Source organism: Copadichromis virginalis, linkage group LG23, assembly GCF_057382275.1.
Source record: "Copadichromis virginalis isolate Kocher_CV1m ecotype Utaka linkage group LG23, C_Virginalis_male_GT1.1, whole genome shotgun sequence".
Lineage (NCBI taxonomy): Eukaryota > Metazoa > Chordata > Actinopteri > Cichliformes > Cichlidae > Copadichromis > Copadichromis virginalis.
Genome location: NC_140639.1, coordinates 25,613,590 through 25,633,552, shown reverse-complemented (window position 1 = coordinate 25,633,552; position 19,963 = coordinate 25,613,590). Strand labels below are relative to the sequence as shown.

The 19,963-nt window shown below is 41.1% G+C and overlaps 1 protein-coding gene across 4 annotated transcripts in view; it reads left to right on the top strand.

The window, feature by feature from the left end:
- The window catches only part of ptprnb (protein tyrosine phosphatase receptor type Nb), a 62,746-nt gene that overhangs the window by 28,891 nt on the left and 13,892 nt on the right, over positions 1-19,963 (top strand). Inside the window, exons 2-18 of one of the 4 annotated variants that reach the window (XM_085447350.1) lie at positions 489-539; positions 6,573-6,683; positions 7,668-7,773; positions 7,857-8,010; positions 8,221-8,623; positions 9,148-9,291; positions 9,516-9,550; positions 9,878-10,065; positions 11,512-11,598; positions 12,456-12,535; positions 13,847-13,911; positions 14,046-14,255; positions 16,319-16,615; positions 17,396-17,543; positions 19,246-19,319; positions 19,585-19,662; positions 19,769-19,888. In XM_085447350.1, coding sequence (XP_085303476.1) covers positions 489-539; positions 6,573-6,683; positions 7,668-7,773; positions 7,857-8,010; positions 8,221-8,623; positions 9,148-9,291; positions 9,516-9,550; positions 9,878-10,065; positions 11,512-11,598; positions 12,456-12,535; positions 13,847-13,911; positions 14,046-14,255; positions 16,319-16,615; positions 17,396-17,543; positions 19,246-19,319; positions 19,585-19,662; positions 19,769-19,888 — 2,351 coding nt within the window. Of the gene's footprint in view, positions 1-488; positions 540-6,572; positions 6,684-7,667; positions 7,774-7,847; positions 8,011-8,220; positions 8,624-9,147; positions 9,292-9,515; positions 9,551-9,877; positions 10,066-11,511; positions 11,599-12,455; positions 12,536-13,846; positions 13,912-14,045; positions 14,256-16,318; positions 16,616-17,395; positions 17,544-19,245; positions 19,320-19,584; positions 19,663-19,768; positions 19,889-19,963 lie in introns of all 4 variants that reach the window. The other 3 variants (XM_085447349.1, XM_085447348.1, XM_085447351.1) reach the window with 3 other exon arrangements.

The window sequence follows — 19,963 nt, the reverse complement described above, 5'->3', positions numbered from 1 at the left end:
GTACTGTATAGAGGATTATATAAATCCTTAATGAATATCCAACTCAAACACATAAATAAACAGAGCAGAGCGAGTAGCTTCACGTCTGCAGCTGTTTACTGCCTCGCAACAGATTAAGCCCGGGAAAAGGTCAACTGTAACGTACACACATGCACACAGATCCATCCGGACTCTTAGCAACACAATATTGATGTCCAACACAATGTAGCTCTCTGTCCCAGGGGGTTTCCCTGCCTCATTTCTGGCTCTGTTTGAGTCCTGCAATTAAAAAGAAAAAAAAAAAGAGTTTTACAGAAACGCAAATGAGTTCATGTTTGTCTTTTTGCTTGTAGTGTGACAAACTGGAACTGATAACCCTATTTAAGAGTTCTTAAAGTCTTGAAACAGCCATCAAAGGTTAGGAAAACGTGAAGAACTGACAGAAATAGTCAGTTTTATAGGCTGGTTGTCTTTGAATTCTTATGCATCTTCTAAATTTGTGTCTGCAGGTTGCTTGTTTGAGAAGAAGCTGTGTCCCAGAGATCAGCTGTGCAATGATGGTGAGTATCAGCTCTTTAATCCAAGTTCATACAACACCTTACACCCGTTAGATCAGTTACTGTTCTGTTCAATTCTTTTTATTTATATAGCGCCAAATCACAACAGCAGTTGCCTCAAGGTGCTTTATATTCATATAAATGGAGTTTCATAGGTTTTGCAGCTCTTTGGTTCAAAAGGGTTTATCACAAAAGTCTGGACGATGTGGAGTTGGGGCAAAATTTCACTGCAATATCTCATCATCTTCAAGCTGGGCTGGAAAATGCAGAAGTACCAAAAAACTGCAGGTCCTCTAACAGCCACTTGAGGCCACCACCTAAAGTGAGTCAACCCCCATAGACCCCCATGTTAAATTGTCCAACTTTACAGGAAACAGGTTTGGATACATTCTTTCTTCATAGCAACATTGCACTGGGTGATTTTTTAAACGATTACTTATAATCCTCCACTTTGAATTTTATTAAGGCTTAAAGTCGCGGGCTCTTTGATTGACAGGTGAGTGTTGACACAGGCGGCTGTAGCTTCTCGCTGTCTGCTTGTTGATACAGACGGTCCAAAATCTCTGTGCTGCTGTTTTGGTGAGTGAAATGGTAGAATTTTATTGATCTGTATTTAGAGCAATGCTGAGGCACGGCCACTGATAGATCCAGAAGAACCTACTGGAGACATTATATATACATACTGTCTTGTGTGGAAGTGGCAAGAGTTCCTGGGGAGCGTGGAACACCTGCTCACCTTCAGATAATATAATGGATGAACATGTCGCACCAATTAGCTGTTATCTGTGTCCAAGCATTGTATCAATATAGTCTATGAATCCAGCTCACTAACCAAGTTAATTAGCCTTCACTGATAACTTAGCACTCCATGCTCTCTGGTGGCCAGAACACTAACTTTGACTCTTTGAGAAACCAACAGGTGATGAAATCTTTTACTTATATCAGGTCACTGTATTTCCAGTTGTTATCCCATAAATCAAAACTGTGCAACATTATGAAGAAGTAACAAACTCGTTCTCTTATACGTAAAAGATTGATTTCAGGTCAAAGCTGCTGTTCTGCAGTTTGAGATTCATATTTCTATTTACGGTGCTGTGTTTTCACTTTCAGCACTTTCACTTTATCTTAATGTAGAGTATTATTGTACTTCCACTTTCAACATGAATACTGTGAATACTAAATAAGTTCCTTTACTTTAAACTCAGACACTACAAATTTAAAACTACAAACCCAGTCTTGTTTTAGTTAAAAATGAAGCTAGACTGTTTCAGCTTGTAGGTCTTAATGTTTTCATCGTTTCAAAGTTTTTAAATTCTTAATACATAACTTGACCCGCGAAGGCTGCTGTTATTTTGCATTGCATTCTGGGTCGCTGATGTAAACTGGTGGCATTTCAAAGCTACGATCACAGATCTGCTATTTCTTGGGGACGGGAGTTTACATGCATCCATGAACATAATCAGTGATCCATGGTCGCCTACACGGTATTGAAAGTCCAACTTTAAGTCATCAGATACAATCCTATTAAAGGAACATTTTGGATACTATAAATACTGCTATTAATAAAAAGAATAAAAAGAATACTTAGAGTATTAAATTGTTAATAAACAATCAGAATATTCCCTAAAGTACATCATTAATTTTTGTAATGAAACTCAGATAAAAGGCATGTTTACCAGGACAAACCATCGTGGCAGTGGCCAGTCTATATTTATTTATTTATTTTCATAATTCTTTTTAATTCTTCTGCTTGGGTTACCTGACCCTTTAAACATCCAGTTTTTTCCACGAGTTAAATTAGAGCTCAAACTTCCTCCTCAGTAGGGAGCTCATATTTACGATAACCTGAATGCAGCTTAATGGGAATAGTAAATTGAGTGAAAGTGAGTGATCCCAGCAGGCTCCCGTTACCGCGGCACGCTTCAGCAAGCTCTGGCACGTCCCCTGTCCATCACGCAGCCTGGAGCCCATCAGATGTCACGCCTTTGACGGCTCTGCTTATAATCGCTCGCTGGGTTTCCTGTTTCCTCCATGCCTTTTCAAACGTTTTGAGGTTGTCATTACGAGAGCAGGCACACGGGCGTGCACCTGAAAGGGGCGCCTGCATTATTGATGGCATGTTACCCCTTCCTCCCTGAGGATGTTTTGTTCCTTGTTTTTACCTTGAGGTGGAACATGCCGTGCCAAACATTTGATGAATCCAAGAACGAGGCTTTGTGAGAACACGCAGCTCGTTTTCTCAGCCTGGCACATCTGAACTGAATATTCACGTAATTGAAATAATTTCAAGACCTTTGGGGGGAAAAAAGAACAAATCTGATGGATTTAAACATGTTTAAAGTTATTCTAGACTGCTTAATGATTTTCATTTTTTATGTCCTTCAACATTTGCAGTTTGGAATAATGATTACGAATCAATTTGCTACCAAACTTCATTCAAAAATCCTCTCATTTTGTGTGTCTGACCATTTGTAGTCTTACAACATTAAGATTCATCAAAAATGTAGGAGTCTTCAAAAAAAAAACACCCACTTTGAAGGTCCTTTTTTTGAAGATGTAATTATTTCAGCCTGTGTCATCATGTATAAGAGGAAAACACCCAGACTGCATTTTAAAAACAGCCCATTTTATGTGCTTAAGCATCTGTAAACACACATTTCCAGACTTCATGAAGATGCACAAAATTATTTCTGAATACATCAAAAGTGACTCACCCCAGTGGTTTCATTTTGGTGCTTTTTCTTGTGAAGATGCATAAAATAGTTAAAAATGAACAAAATAACCCATTTGGTATGTCTTTATTAAACACCTACAGTTTGTGTTCACCATCTGGAGGGTTTGAATAAAACAGGTTTAGCTCCATTCTGAGGTAAAAGGATTGCAGAAGGCATCTGTAATCTGTGCAGAAATGGCCAGACTGAATTTTGCACACTGCCCATTTTGTGTGCTTTCCATCACATATCCATGCCTCAAAACGAATCTTCACCCAAACTGTGCTCACAATATTTTCTTATGCATAAAAATGATCATTTCTGTGTCCATAGACGTGCAGTATTTAGAGTGTACAAAAAGACATCTTTAAAAGCTTTAATCATTTCTAATCTGGGCTAAAATGCTTGAATAACACACACACACACACACACACACACACACACACACACACACGTTCTCTAGATTTCATTCATGAAAAGGTCATTTTGAGTTTTTCTTATGAGGTCAGATGAAAATATTTCGCAGTAAAGTAATAAAGTGATGCAGACTGAAAGACTAAAAGTAGGGTTGAATGTTGTCAGTGCATTAGCATTAGCGCACCCTGGGTTGTTTAATTGTCCTTAACAAAGTCCCGGTCCTGGGTTTGAATCCAATGTCAGTCTGCCTGGGTTCTTCGTGTGTACCTGAAAAGAAAGGTTTGTTAGGTTAACTGGTGATTCTGAACTGGCGATCTGTCCGGAGTGGCCGCTGCCTTTCAGACACTTGTCCTGGATTGCATAAGCGAGAGTGGATGGATGGAAAAAGACACACTGTGTGCAACTTCTGCTGTGTGTAAATAAAACAAGCTGCAGTCTCGCCAAAAAACAATAGAAGCTTTATTCATTTGCTGTCTGAGTTTTCACAGCAACTCCAAGCCAGTATAATCCTAACTAGTTCTGGTTAAGTGGCTGCATAAATGAGGGTGGCTGTTTCATGAAGGGCGACCGACATCAAATCAAAGTCAAATCAAACATGCAGATTGTCAAGAATGAGATTTCCATACCGGGTCATCAGTCAGGACATGGATTAATAATGACCGCTTTCAGTGCTGTGCTGGTGGAAACTGTGCACGTTAGGAGGTAGCGAGAGAGAAGGAAAGGAAAGAGTGTGGAGATGACAGTAGGGACTTGTGCTGGTAAAGGACGAGACCTAGAGCAGGCCCAAGGACAGGCTGGATTAATTCAATCCATTTCAATTTTATTTATATGGCACCAAATCACAACAACAGTCATTTCAAGTCACTTTATATAGTGATGTAAACACCCTACAATAACCCAGACAATCAAATTCCCCCCTTTGCGCAAGCACTTGGCGACAGTTGGAAGGAAAACTCCATTTTAACAGGAAGAAACATATAAGGAGAACCAGGCTCAGGGAGGGACGGTCATCTGCTCCAACCGTACTGCAACTGGTTGGGGGTGAGGAAGGGGAGACAGGATGAAAGCCAGAGATCAATAATTGCATCTCCTGGCTGGACTTGGAAAGCCTCTGTTCTGATTAGGCTGCTGCCCCCACAACCTGGATAAGTGGTAGAAAAAGGATGGACGGAAAAGCTTGAATGCAGATTTGTGTCCTTAAACATCTGCAATATGTTTTCAGTCTCTGTAGTGATGAAATCAAAGAAAAGTGTTTCAAGACTCTAAAAATAGACAGACTGCTTTAAAGCTTTGATCATGTTTGTTTAAAAGCTTCAATGGGAGAGAACATTTCACTGCACTTAAACATCTGTAGTTGTGCATTTTGAGTTTACTAAATGTGATTCAGGACTGTGTAAGACAAAGACATCTTTTGTAGCTTTAAGTATTTGTAACTTGTGTTACACTTCTTATCTTGTAACATCTGTAATCTTAAAAAAGAAAAAACTTCACCCATGTAACTGCCTGCACCTCTGCAGATGTCACCGTTCAATTTGAGCAGCTGATGGATGTTTGTGAGTGTTGTGCTGAAGGATGAGTGTAAAAATTATTTTTCTATGAGCTGCGTCAGTTGGGCAATAAGATTTACAGGAAGTGAGGGAAGCGACGTCAAGATGGAGAAAGAGATGAAGATAAACAGAGTAATGCAAGAGGAAAAGAGTAAACGAGGTCTCCCTCCGTCAGACGGCTCCCAGCCAATCGCAGGTCGATTGGCTGAGAGCCGTCTCTATGACAACAGTGACATCACTTGCCTGACGACCGTGTGTCTCCCTTGTGTGTGTGTGTGAGATGGAGACAGAGGTGATGACTCACCACAGCCCACACTCACACACAAAACCACCACCACAGTGAGTGTGTGTGTATGAAGCCAAGTGTGTGTTTGTGTGTACACGTGTGTGTGCATGTGCTGTGTTCGTGTTTACATGCATTACATACAGCATGTGTAGTGTAAATTATTGATGAGCACTCATACTGCTGCTGCTGTCCTGGTAAACTCAGAGCAGTTGCTTGTTTTTGTTCTTCTCATTCTTCTTCTACAAGGAAAGAAAACAGCATTTAAACTGCAAAGTACGGTGGCCCTGAGGGCTCAAAACAAACCCAGCTGAGAAAAACACAAGCTAAGAAATCTGAAGTGAGAAAATTGCAAAATGCTGAAGCATTGAAAGAATGTTTAACCCGATGTAGCTTCTGGGTGTGAACGGACAAGCAATGCTGAAGTACCTTAAACCTACATTCTTTTTAATGGTCAGCAGGTCAGTCCTCTGGTCCATGGGTACCAAACTGGACTATGTGACGGGAAGGAGCCCACAAAATTTCACCTTTATATTAGTCACCATGGTAGGGGTTTTTAGGGCTAGAAGTGAACATATTTGGGCAAAACAGCCAACATTGGCTCTCACAGTAATCCATGCTGTAAAGCTACTTTTGGCTGTTCCTTTATAATGGAGTTTTCCCTTCCCATTGTCACCAAGTGCTTGCTCATAGGGGGCAACTGATTGCTGGGTTTACATCTGTGTCATTGTAGGGTCTTTGCCTTACAAGCCAAAGAACATAGAGGAGACTGTTGTTCTGATTTGGTGGTATATAAATAAAGCTGAATTGAATTAATTTATTGAGTCTATGGGGATTGACTGGCTTTTGGAGCCATGCTGACGCGGACATTGAAGAACTGCTGGTTTCATTTTTCATGGGTTCTTCCATTGCCCTGCCTCTTCAGTAAGTTCAGTTTAGTAGATCTTTGCTGACAGACAAACAAACCACCTTATGGCTCCTGCTTTAAAAATGCACAAACATTTTTTATGGTGTGTTGATATGTGGAGTTTTGTGGTTGCTGTCATGTTTGGCAACAGTAGAATCTCTTTCTGTGCAGATGGTTTGTTTGGACAGTGCCAGGCTCCTCATCAGGAACCCGTCCAGTATCAGGTGTCTGTACCCGTCCTGCACAAACTGCAGGAAGTCCTCAAAGACCTGATGGTTCAGGGTGAGTCTCTGAATACAGCGGCACACTTTTAATTCAGCTCATGTGCACTAAAACAGAGGGGGGAATATGGTTTCCTCTTTTATGTCTTCGTGATCATTGCATGTGTAACAATTTTTTGGCTCAGTATTAGTTTTTTTTATTTGTTATAATTGAGCTATATTTTGGGTATTTGCAAATATCCACGTCTACATTTGTAACAGCCAATAAATGCTCATTTTGTTCACCATAGCTGCAAATACCCCGTTAACATCACAGAGTCTCGCATAAATAAGTAAATAAATAACTATGCATAACAAATGTTAGGGAACTCTGTTTATGTGTTTGAAAGAAGGAAAATATCTGTCGATATATTGGATTGTTTTTAACAATCACCACATATCAGTATTACCATTGGTCTAAAAAAATCCTCTGTTAATTGGGATTTATTTCTTGTATTTTGCTTTCTGTGGCCATCGGTTCTGGTTATTTTTGTCTTAAAGTCATCACTTTTTGTCATTAAGTGGTCTTTTTTTTCTTTTTGTAGTCCTTTTTTGTCCATTTCATGTAGCTTTGCCATTTTTAAAGTTATTTGGGGCTTTTTTTGGTGCTTTGTGCTAATTTTGCCCTTCCTCATCTTGTCTCTCTTTATATTTACAGATTGTTTTTCTGGTGGTTTAGTATCTTTTGTGGTCATGTTGTAGTCATTTTATGTCATTTTTACACATTTTTTCTCTATCTGTATTAATTTGGCATCTGCAAGTGGATGTTTGATCTTTTTTGTCATCATTTTTGCCTTTTGCCTTCATTTTGTATTATGCTGTGATTATCCTTTGGTTCTTTTTAGTAATTCTGCATCTTCTAGTCACCTTTTGGACATTTTGTGTCATCACTTTTTGTTCTTTAATGGTTTCATTTTGTTCTTTTAGCAATTCTTGCTCCCTCATTGCAGTTGTTTTTTTCTTTGTGCTGTCACTCTTGGTGATATTTCTACATGTGGCTGCACAGGTCTTAACTGGAAGGACGACATGACCCAGGCAATCATCAGCCGAGAGCTGAGCCAAGTTCCCACCGTTGAAACCCACTCTAAACTTAATGAGAAGTCACCCAAACTGTAAGAAGAGCTTTACTATCATTAAAAATGGGAGGGTAGCATCTTAGACAAGACTGAGCTGTTTTATTTCTTAGGTCCTCCAGGTTGCTGGGCCCCAGTCCACAGAGGGATCAGGGTCCTGAAGATCAAGCTGACCCCAAGATGATGCAGCAGTATGTGGACTACATGGTCCTCAACCCCTCCCGGTCTTCTGTCCACATGCAGACACCCCTGCTGGACCCATACACCTACCACAAGGTGGGAGGAATGTTCAGACAAACACTTCAAAATAGTTTACTGAAACCCTGCGGCAATATTTTATTATGCAGGGAGAAATCCCCAATGTGCCGGACACGTTTAAACCAGAACATCTCTGAAAGCAATACATTGTTATTCTACTTTTGTGTTTCTCTGCCCCCTAGTGGCCAAAGCAGCACATGTCTGTTGTGTGTGTGTGTGTTGTTGCAGCAGCAGTACGGCTACCAGGAGGAGGAGGAGCGCTCCCTCAACTCTCTGGATGATAACCCGGCCCTCCCGCTCCATCCCTCCTCCTATCGCTCCAGATCTCGAGGAAGTCCTCTGGACCGAGACCGGCAGCTCCTCCAGGATCTAGTGTCCTTTTACCTCACTTCTCCTTCCTCCTCTTCTTCTTCCTCTTCCTCACCTGTTCAGTCTCTTCCCCGCCACAGAGGAGCAGTAGCAGCAGCAGCTGGCCTCCCATCCTCACTGTCCTCCTCATCTTCTTCCTCCTTTTTCCCGGAGCTGGACTTCCCTCTGGACTATGGTGAGGACTACGTTTCCCAGGTTGCACAGCAGGACCCAGCAGAGAAGAAGGCACAGGATGAGTACGATGCCCTGTCAGAACTGGATGGTGAGCGAGACGAGAAAAGAAGACAAGTCATTATTTCTTTTGTCCATCGTGTTTATTTTTTGTGTATTTCTTTTTTAAATATTGTGTGTGTGTGTGTGTGTGTGTGTGTGTGTGTGTGTGTGTCTTTCTGCTCACTTTTTACTCTTTTTTTTCCCTTTTTCAGGGAAATGTTTGTAAATTTTTACAATTTTTTTCATTTTTCATCCATCCATTGGGCTATCCATACTCCTGTTCCATCCCTCCAACTCTTTATTCAGTTCAGAGCCTGTCTCAGTCGTTATTGGGCGAGAGGCAGGATACATCCTGCACAGATCACGTGGCTGTCTCGGGGCTATCCATTATCTAACTTACATTTATTATAATGTAACCAAAGAAAGGCAAAACTTTGCTCTTGTGAAATGTAGCAGAGGAAAAAACTGATAGTTCACCTAATTAAAAAAATCCACAGTAGTAAAGCTGTGTTGAAGGCTGTTATCTGTAGATGTGTCCTTCAGTGGTTAAAGTGCTCTGTGCTGTATTCGTAGAGCGTTCACTGCAGAGACTGGCTCTGCTGCTCGATCACTACGGTCTCGACATGAAGGACTTGTCCCCCGAACAGAAAGAAGATCTGCCCGCCGCTCTGAAGCAGTTGCAGCTGGAGAGCTCCTACGCCCAAAAGGAATCCAAAGGTCGATCTTTTCACTTCACTAACATCACAAACTTCACTGCCTTCTTTAAAGCTGCAGACAGGCAACAACATCAACAGATATGCTGATCTTTGAAGGACACATTCGAAATTTGTACCTCCAATAAAGTAAAGATCCAATCAGATAAACAAACCTGTCCACCATTTGCATTTAAAGGGTTGAAAAAAAAGTCTCTTCAGCATGTTTTCTTTTTGTTTATTCTTCAGATAAATACGGGAACAATGCTGCTACAGGAAAGAAGGTAAATACGTTGCTTCCCACCATAAACGATGTGATGGTTTATCTGTTTATTAAAAAAAACAAAAACATATCAGAATACAGCAAAAACACAGTCGTGTACATTTTGCCTGTCAGTGCTTCACAGTCTCTGGTTGTCACATCAGAGCTAATCTCTTCTTGTTCAGGGGCTCAAAACGTTGCCTGCATTTAGAGAAAAATTAATCTAAGGCAATAATTTCAAGCTAAATTAATTTGTTTATAAATCTCATAAATCAACAAGTAAATAAGCAAAAATACTCCTTCATTATCTATTTCCAATCAAATGTGTTCATTTATCTTCTTCTATCAGGTCTCAGAGGGCTCAATGGCCTATAAAATGTCTGCCCAGGAGGCTCCACCCTCCAACGCCAAGCCTCCGACACCAGAGGGAGTCCAGAAAGAGGCAACACCCACCACAACAGTCAATCAGGACAAACTGGGGAAGAAGGATCCAGTAGGTCAGGTGGACGAATTTGGCTACATCGTCACCAATCAGAGGTATGCTTCCTGAGTGTCTGGCCAATCAGGACGCCTGAAGGTGTGAGTGGACAGACATCTCGTTATGTGTTGCTTTCATGTTTGTGGTGAAAGGAGTCCACATGCTGCTCACTAATGTGGACGCAGCAGGACAACTAATGCTGAAGGACAAACACTGAAAAATGGAAGAAAAGGATAGAGACACGGGTGTTGAAATAAAAGGAAGGAACTAAAGGAAAGACGACTGGAAAGAAATAATGAAAGATAACTGAACAAATAAAGAAAGAAAGAAACAGTAGAACAGAAAAGAAATGAAAAGAAGAAGTGGAAAGGAATGAAAGAAGGAGCGAAATGAAGAAACTGGAGTGATGAAATTTAGAAAAGGAAGAAAATAAACAAGAATGAAGGAAAAAAGGAAAGAAAGGAAAATGACCGAAGAAAGCAAAGAAGGAAATGAATAAAAGATATCTGTCCATCCATCTGCCTTTCATCCATTCACCACCAGTCTTGCAATCCATCAGTCTGTCTTTCCACCCATCTGTCTGCTTATCCATTTCAGGCTTGCAGTGGTGCTTCAGCCAGTAGTCGTTAGGGCCAGAGGCAGGATACATCCTGGACAGATAACAGGGCTGTCCATCCATTAGTCTAAAATTTCTTGTAATGTGACCAAAGAAGGTTATTATTTGCTCCTGTGAAATGTAGCAGACAGTTCACAAAAACCATAATCTAATATATAGCAAAGTTGTGTTGAAGGCTATTATCTGTGACCTTGTCCTTAAGTGATTAAACTGCTCTGTGCTGTGAGAAAGAAGCAAAGAAGAAACTGATGACTAAAAGAAGAAAAGGCAGGAAGGAAACACTTGAACATACAAGGAGGGAAATAAAGGAAATGAAAAAATCAAGGAAGGAAATAAGTAAACACAGAGCAGTGTGAAAATGGAAGGATGTAAAAGAACTGACAGAAGGAAAATGGAAGAAAAGAAAGAAACAGAGGTATTAAAAAATGGAAAAAGGAAAACGAGGAAAGGGGGGAATGTATGTCAAGAGAAATTAAACCAAAAGGATTAACAGAGAAAACTGTGTTGAATAAACAACAAGGAAAAAAACTATAGGGAAGAAGACTAGAAAGAAGTAAGGAAGGCTTAATAAAATAAGTGAAGAAATAAAAAGGAAGGAGGTAAGAAAATTAAAAAGAATGAAGAAAGGAAAGAAACTGAGATATTGAAATTAAAAGAAGGAAAGACACCTAAAGACAGGAAGGAAGGAGGGAGTAAACGAAGAGGAAGAAAGTAAAAGCGCCGACCCTGAGCTCAGATCAGGAAATCAGAAGCAGAAGCTGATAAAGTGACTGTCAGATGGACTCAGATTCAGAGGTCAAAGGTCTTCTTTAAATCTTTGAACGCTGCTGTGTGTATGTGTGAGAGAGTGTCTGTTCATGTGTGTGTTTAAATGTGTGTGTTTTGTCAGCCCCCTCAGTCTGAACGACGGGGTGCGACTGCTGGAGCTGCTGTCGGAGAGGATCGGCCTCTCCACCAACTCCTTCATCAGAATCAGGTAGGAGCGAGGACGTCACTGCTCCTCAACCCGCACAAAAAATAAGAACGAAAAATCTAAAAGAAAAGGAGACGTCCTTTCTGGCTTCAGCCTCTGGATCCTCGCTCTTTGGTTCATGAGGTTCCCCAGACCTGGTGAAGCTGGACGGCAAGCTGCACTAACTTTCTGCTCGTGGAAGTGATTCTTTGACCTGCTTCTCCTCCTGCTCCTCCTTCTTCCTGACCCTGCAGAAAGTTCCGGCCTGCAGAAATCTCCTTCTTATCCAAGCGGATTTCTTTATTAACATCGGCATAAACTCCATGTCTTCACAAGATTTAATAAAATAGTAGCAGTTACAGTTTATTCAGGACATTTCAATGAACAACAGAAAAAAAACCCATTCAATTGAAGAAGTAATAAATGCAATAAAAAAATTAATATGCACAAAAATACGCCGCTGTACCTCAGATACAGGAGAACTGTAAGTAATTTTAATGAAATTGAAAGTAAAATACTGAGTTCATCCCAAAGAAACATCTCAAAGAGTCGTTATTATATTAAAATCGTTTCCATGTATCTGGATAAAGTAAATATTAGAGCAGGTTGCTGCTCTAGAATGAGTAAACATTCATTTTTACTTAAATTAAATTAAACATGAAAATATTGAGGACGCTGTTGCAGATTTTCGCTTCTTAGAAGAAAATGAGACTCGTTTAGAGAAGAACTGACCTGAGGAGATTTCTGCAAAGTGTCTGTAAAAAGTAAAAGTGCTCTTTGTTCTCCTGTTGCACAAACTATTAGATTAGGTAACTTATGTTCAGCTGGTGTTTTAATTCAGTGTAAAACTCACCTGCTGGGCATTCTCTGCCTCTCTGCAGTGTGGTCGGACCTGCAATCACCTTCAGGATCAGACCCAATGCCAAGAACCTGACAGCCGCAGATGTGGCCGACAAAGCTGGTACGCCACCTGTTCACTTTTTAGCGCTGCCCGCTGCAACGCTTCAGTTATTTCAGTGCTGTGTGTTCAATCAAAGCAGTCACAGAGGAGAAGACCAGGAAAGAAGGAAGGGGGGAACAAAATGGAAGGACAGAAGGAATAAGGGATGAAATTAAGGGACTAAGTAAGGTAGGATGAAAGGAAGGAAGAAACTGAGGAAGGGAGGGAGGTAGGAAAGATGGATGGCAGGAAAGAAGAAAGAAGGAAGGGAAGGAAGAAAAGATAAGAAAGAAGAAATGTTGGAAGCAAGGAGGAAGGGAAAAAGAACAAAAGGAAGAAGACAACGGAAGGACAGAAGGAATAAGGGATGAAACTGAGGAACTAAGTAAGGTAGGATAAAAGGAAGGAAGGAAGAAAGAAACTAAGGAAGGAGGGAGGTAGGAAAGATGGATGGTAGGAAGGAAGAAAGAAGGATAGAAAAGGTGAAGGAACAAAAAAAGTGAGTAAGGAAAGACAAACGAAGGAAAAAATAAAAGCAGAAGTGAAGGAAAAGAAAAGAAACTGAAGGAAGGAAGTGATGAGGAATATGAAAAGGAAGGATGAAGGAATGAAGAAAGGATGAATTGAGGAACTACGTAATGATGGATGATAAGGAAGGGAACTGAGGAAGAAAACAGAGAAGAATGGAAGTGAGGAAGGAAGGAGGAAGGAAGAAATAAAGGAAGAAAATTTAAGAATGAAGGACAAAGGAAAGGAAGGAAGGAAAGAAAAAAGAAGAAAGGTAAAAGAAAAGAAGATCAGACAGGAAAGGGAACAAAAGAACAAAGGAAGGAATCAAAGACAAAGGAAAGAATTAAGACAGGCTTGAAGAAAAATAAAGAATTGAAGGAAGAAATGTAAGAAAAATAAGGTAGAAAGAAAAATGATTAAAAGAGAAAGGAAGGATGGTAAGGAAGAATAAACTAATTGAAAAAGAAAAAATAGCAAAGGAAGAAAAAATAGGAAGGTAGGAACTGTATAGTGTGTTCAGGACAGTGAAACAAAGAAGGACTGACAGAGGAAAGAATGCAAGAAAACATATGAAAAGGTTTTAAATGTAAAGAAACTAAGAAGAGAACAAAACTGGACGAAAGGAAGCTTAAAAAGTAGGAAAGATGCAAAGGCGGTTTTGTGTCACAAACATCACAGGTGTAAAGTACTTTTTCCTGCTATTATCCAAAACATATTATCATCTGGTTTCTCCATCATTTACACTAACAGAGGTTTATAAAGCCAGCTGATGAGGGAGCATCTTTAAACTTTGGTTTATTGTTGATTGGCTGGTTGAATCAGTTGCAGAGAAGAACTTCCTGGAGTCTGAGACGGGCTTGAAGGTGCTGCAGAGCGGTGTTGGAGAGGTGAGTGCATTTACACATTTATCTACGTTCATCTTAAAATCAGTTCTGTAGGTATTCACTGTTGCTGATACGAGTGGTCAGAGGCTAACAAAAAGGAAGCTGAATTTAGGCTTTTTTCTGCCCACTTGTTACAGAAGAATAATGGGAAGTCTTTGCCCTTGGCGACCAGAGTCCAGCCCCGCTCCCGCTGGGTGTTTGCAATGCTGGTGGCCATGGCCTGCATCGGCGGCATCCTGGTGGCGGCCATGACCATCACCTGCCTGCGCCACCATGCACACCGACTGGCGGCAAAGAAGCTGGGTCTGGGACCAGAAGGAGGCAGCTTCAGCCACCAGGAGTACCAGGTGAGGGCGTACCTCAGGATACAGCAGGTGTACAGAAATGAAATTTCAATGAATGTTACTGCATTGGCACCATGTGGTTGAAATTTTAATTAACTGATAGTTGAAAGTAATAGTGCTAGCAGATGGACGTTGAAATATTTGGATAAATGGCCAAGATGGAAAGAATAATAGGCAATAACAAAAGGTTATAACCAGTATAGGCAATAAAAATTCTAACAGTCCGCTAAAGTCAATAAAATGGAAATATGATGTACAGGGAGTGCAGAATTATTAGGCAAGTTGTATTTTTGAGGAATAATTTTATTATTGAACAACAACCATGTTCTCAATGAACCCAAAAAACTCATTAATATCAAAGCTGAATGTTTTTGGAAGTAGTTTTTAGTTTGTTTTTAGTTTTAGCTATTTTAGGGGGATATCTGTGTGTGCAGGTGACTATTACTGTGCATAATTATTAGGCAACTTAACAAAAAACAAATATATACCCATTTCAATTATTTATTTTTACCAGTGAAACCAATATAACATCTCCACATTCACAAATATACATTTCTGACATTCAAAAACAAAACAAAAACAAATCAGCAACCAATATAGCCACCTTTCTTTGCAAGGACACTCAAAAGCCTGCCATCCATGGATTCTGTCAGTGTTTTGATCTGTTCACCATCAACACTGCGTGCAGCAGCAACCACAGCCTCCCAGACACTGTTCAGAGAGGTGTACTGTTGTCCCTCCTTGTAAATCTCACATTTGATGATGGACCACAGGTTCTCAATGGGGTTCAGATCAGGTGAACAAGGTGGCCATGTCATTAGTTTTTCTTCTTTTATACCCTTTCTTGCCAGCCACGCTGTGGAGTACTTGGACGCGTGTGATGGAGCATTGTCCTGCATGAAAATCATGTTTTTCTTGAAGGATGCAGACTTCTTCCTGTACCACTGCTTGAAGAAGGTGTCTTCCAGAAACTGGCAGTAGGACTGGGAGTTGAGCTTGACTCCATCCTCAACCCGAAAAGGCCCCACAAGCTCATCTTTGATGATACCAGCCCAAACCAGTACTCCACCTCCACCTTGCTGGCGTCTGAGTCGGACTGGAGCTCTCTGCCCTTTACCAATCCAGCCACGGGCCCATCCATCTGGCCCATCAAGACTCACTCTCATGTCATCAGTCCATAAAACCTTAGAAAAACCAGTCTTGAGATATTTCTTGGCCCAGTCTTGACGTTTCAGCTTGTGTGTCTTGTTCAGTGGTGGTCGTCTTTCAGCCTTTCTTACCTTGGCCATGTCTCTGAGTATTGCACACCTTGTGCTTTTGGGCACTCCAGTGATGTTGCAGCTCTGAAATATGGCCAAACTGGTGGCAAGTGGCATCTTGGCAGCTGCACGCTTGACTTTTCTCAGTTCATGGGCAGTTATTTTGCGCCTTGGTTTTTCCACACGCTTCTTGCGACCCTGTTGACTATTTTGAATGAAACGCTTGATTGTTCGATGATCACGCTTCAGAAGCTTTGCAATTTTGAGACTGCTGCATCCCTCTGCAAGATATCTCACTATTTTTGACTTTTCTGAGCCTGTCAAGTCCTTCTTTTGACCCATTTTGCCAAAGGAAAGGACGTTGCCTAATAATTATGCACACCTGATATAGGGTGTTGATGTCATTAGACCACACCCCTTCTCATTACAGAGATGCACATCACCTAATATGCTTAATTGGTAGTAGGCTTTCGAGCCTATACAGCTTGGAGTAAGACAGCATGCATGAAGAGGATGATGTGGACAAAATACTCATTTGCCTAATAATTCTGCACTCCCTGTATATGTGAGAAGCGAATGTCCAGGTTCTGCTTTTTATTCCCAATGTATGAACTGACTTTAATGTAACTTGCTTTAATGTAAAATGAGGCTTTCCCCAACTCTCTCAGCTGCCTCCAATCACCTTTTTTAGTGACAAAATAGTCCATTCAGATGCTTTATACAAATACAAATCTATATAAACACTTAAGAGGCACAACACAGTGAGAGGAGTGCAGTGTAACAGTGCATGCATAACTGGCTCACCAGGACCTGTGTCGCCAGCATATGGCCTCCAAAGGTGCCTTTGGACGCCTTGAAGCTGCCGCCCTAGGTGCTGTGGGAGGAGCAAGTGGAGGAGCAAGTGGAGGAAGTGGAGGAGGAGGTGGAGGAAGTGTTGCGGGAGGTGCAGTGGGAGGCGGAGGTACAGACTCGAGGGTGAGCAGCGTTTCATCCCAGTTCAGCGACGGCGCCCAGCCAAGCCCCAGCTCCCATAGCAGCACGCCCTCCTGGTGTGAGGAGCCAGCTCAGGCCAACATGGACATCTCTACTGGTCACATGATACTGGTTAGTACTCGATGACACGTAAGTGCTGTGAGGAAGTGAGGAAGCCAAATTTAATAGGTAAAACCTTAGAAAGGGATCTGTCAAAAGGTTCACAAGAAGATTTATGAAAAATTGAAAAATTAGATAAAGTCAAATTTACTTAAAGAGTATCTTTGCCTCACTGCTCATTTTGATGTTAAAAACATTTATAAACAGTCGCCAAATACTCATAACGACAGGACTTGTGTGTAAATATTTTGCTGGCTCTTCATTTTTTTGACGCCATTTGTCTCAGTTGTAGGATCACCAGGTAGCTACAGGATGAAGGATACTCTACGTTATTCTCTATTTTACTCTAAAATGGAAATTGATTTACAAAATTAACATTGTTATATTAAAGAAAACTTAAAATAACAGTTGAGCCCATAAACACATTAGACAAGTGTTGACTGAGGTCATTAATAACGTGAGAAGTAGGCTGATTTTCAAATAGATTTCTATACAGTCAGACTTCTTCAAGCGCCCCCTGCTGGCCATTAGAAAGAATGCAGGTTTAAGGCTTTTATATACAGTGTACATACTGGCATTGGTAAGATTTTTCCCAGAGTTAAACTGCACATGAGTTTGGGCACATCTAAAGTGTTAGATGCTTACTCTAAAACTGGGATAAATTTAGTTTTAATTTGCTTTATTATTTTTAAAATCCTAAACTTTGGGTCAGTTTGTTAAAAGGTCTAGACAACACATACATGGTTCTTCATATAATGGAAAGATAGGACTGAATGTCCTATACTCCTAAAGGCTTACATGGAGGACCACTTAAGGAACAAGGACAGGCTGCTGAAGGAGTGGGAGGCTCTGTGTTCCTACCAGGCCGAACCCAGCGCTGTCTCCGTGGCTCAGAGCGACACCAACGTGAAGAAGAATCGCTGTCCTGACTCGGTGCCCTGTGAGTTCCTCAGCAACTTCACTCCCATCAGCATTAAGTATCCTGTAAAAGTTGCTCTGTTAAAACACGGGGCAAAAAAGCTGTCTGAAACACCCTGAGAGTTTGAGGCTGCTTAATATTGAATTATATCAAGATTTTAAGTGTATCTGTGTTCTCCAAAAAGTTGATTCTGTTCATCTGGACGTAGTGTTTTGTGGGAGAAACGTTTCGTCACTCATCAAAGTGACTTCTTCAGTCTCAGCTGACTGCAGGTTTCCCCAATCTTATAAACAGTACATTTGCATAATGACTGAAACCAGCCCACTGAAGGAACAATGGGCTGGGAGGTCAGTTCCTTAATCTTAATTATGCAAATTCTCATGACCATTGATCAACAACCACTGACCAAAACCCACTAATCAAAGACCATTGATCAATGGCCATGAGTACCATTTACAGAGAGTTGCGGAATGGCCGCAATCACAGCATTGTAAGATGGCGAAAGATGTACCCTTAGGCCCCCTCCTCGATTCAGAGATGGTCTTTCCCTTTTCACATAAATGACCTCCTTGACTCCGCGCTCAAACCAGCGTTCCTCCCTGTCCAAGATGTGTACTTCCTCAACCTTGAAAGAGTGTCCACTGGCCTGTAGGTGTGAATAGACTGCAGAGTCCTGGCCTGACGAGGTAGCTCTTCTGTGTTGTGCCATCCGTTTCGCCAGAGGTTGTTTGGTTTCCCCGATGTATAAATCCTGGCAATCCTCCTGGCACTTAACAGCGTACACTATGTTACTCTGTGTTAGGGGACCCGATCCTTGGGGTGGAACAGTTTTTGGCGCAGCGTGTTTTGGGGTTTAAAAGCCACAGAGACCCGGTGTTTTGGTCAGTGATTGTTGGTCAATGGTCATGAGAATTTGCATAATTAAGATTAAGGAACTGACCTCCCAGCCCATTGTTCCTTCAGTGGGCTGGTTTCAGTCATTATGCAAATGTACTGTTTATAAGATTGGGGACACCTGCAGTCACTTTGATGAGTGACGAAACGTTTCTCCCACAAAATGCTACGTCCAGATGAACAGAATCAACTTTTTGGAGATTTACTTTCCTGGATGATTGAGAATGCATCAAGATGCATCTGTGTTGATTTCTGGTTTCTCATTCTAGGCTTGAATTAGTAATGGTTTTACTTTTTTTTTTTTTTTTTTAGCTTAGATTGTTTACTTATTTACTTAAACTAAAACTTCAAGGGAACAGGATAGCAAAGAGAAAGTCAGGAAAATCTATAAAAATTAGACAGGCATACTTGGAGACTAGGTATACAGAGCTGTAGCAAACACAAAGTAAAAAGAAGAAGAGTTTCAAGGATGTGGAGCAGATTAGGGTAATTAAGAAAGAAAGAGAAATGTGCTAACGAATGCATAGAACACATTGAAAAGATGAAAGAAGTATTTTGAGGAGCTTATGAATGGAGAATATGAGGGAGCAGGGTAACTTTTTACAGGGAATTTTTAGTATAATTGCCCATCGAAAGGAAAATGCAGTTCAAAAAATTGACTACTCAAAGTGAAACAGTTAGAACATGCACAAAACTTCAATAAAATGTTGACAAATCTGAATTTTACCAGTTTATTCTGGCTATTGCAACCTGTCTGACCTCTGAAGTCACACACAAATTTAAGATAAATACGTTTTGAATACTTATTTCTGTGACTGTTGTCCTTTAGATGACCACGCAAGGGTGAAGCTGAAGGCAGAGATCAACCCTTCGCGGTCAGACTACATCAATGCCAGCACTATAGTAAGTCTGACCCTCCACTTTCACCTAAGCAAATCAAAATGTTGTCCTGTTAGAGAAAAATTAAGGCCTTCTGGCCAGCTTTGGTCTTGCAGACTATTATGGAATTGTCCAAATATCATTTGTAGATCAAAGACTCTCCCAATGGTCTGGTCCTGGTCAATGAAGCAAAAACAACAAAATAAGTCTCCCAGGAAAATGCAGTCCATCCAGTAGATGTGTCTGTCCACACTCTTGACCCCCCGTTCATTTCTGTCCTCTTCTACAGATCGAGCACGATCCCCGTATGCCGGCCTACATTGCCACCCAGGGCCCTCTGTCTCACACCATCTCTGACTTCTGGCAGGTCAGTTTAGCTGCTGATCAGAACAGTGTGCAGACATATGTGAATAATTTGTATCAGATCGGTTTTAAATGTGTATGTTAATCAGCACCTGTGTACTTTGTGTTAGATGGTGTGGGAGAATGGATGCACTGTGATCGTGATGATGACAGCTCTGGTGGAGGATGGAGAGAAACAGTGTGACCGCTACTGGCCTGATGAAGGCTCGTCCCTCTACCATATCTATGAGGTGATGAGTGCGTGAGAGGGTGTGAGTCTGTGTGCGTGTGCAGCAGCAGCAGGGGTGATTTTATTCTTATTGTGT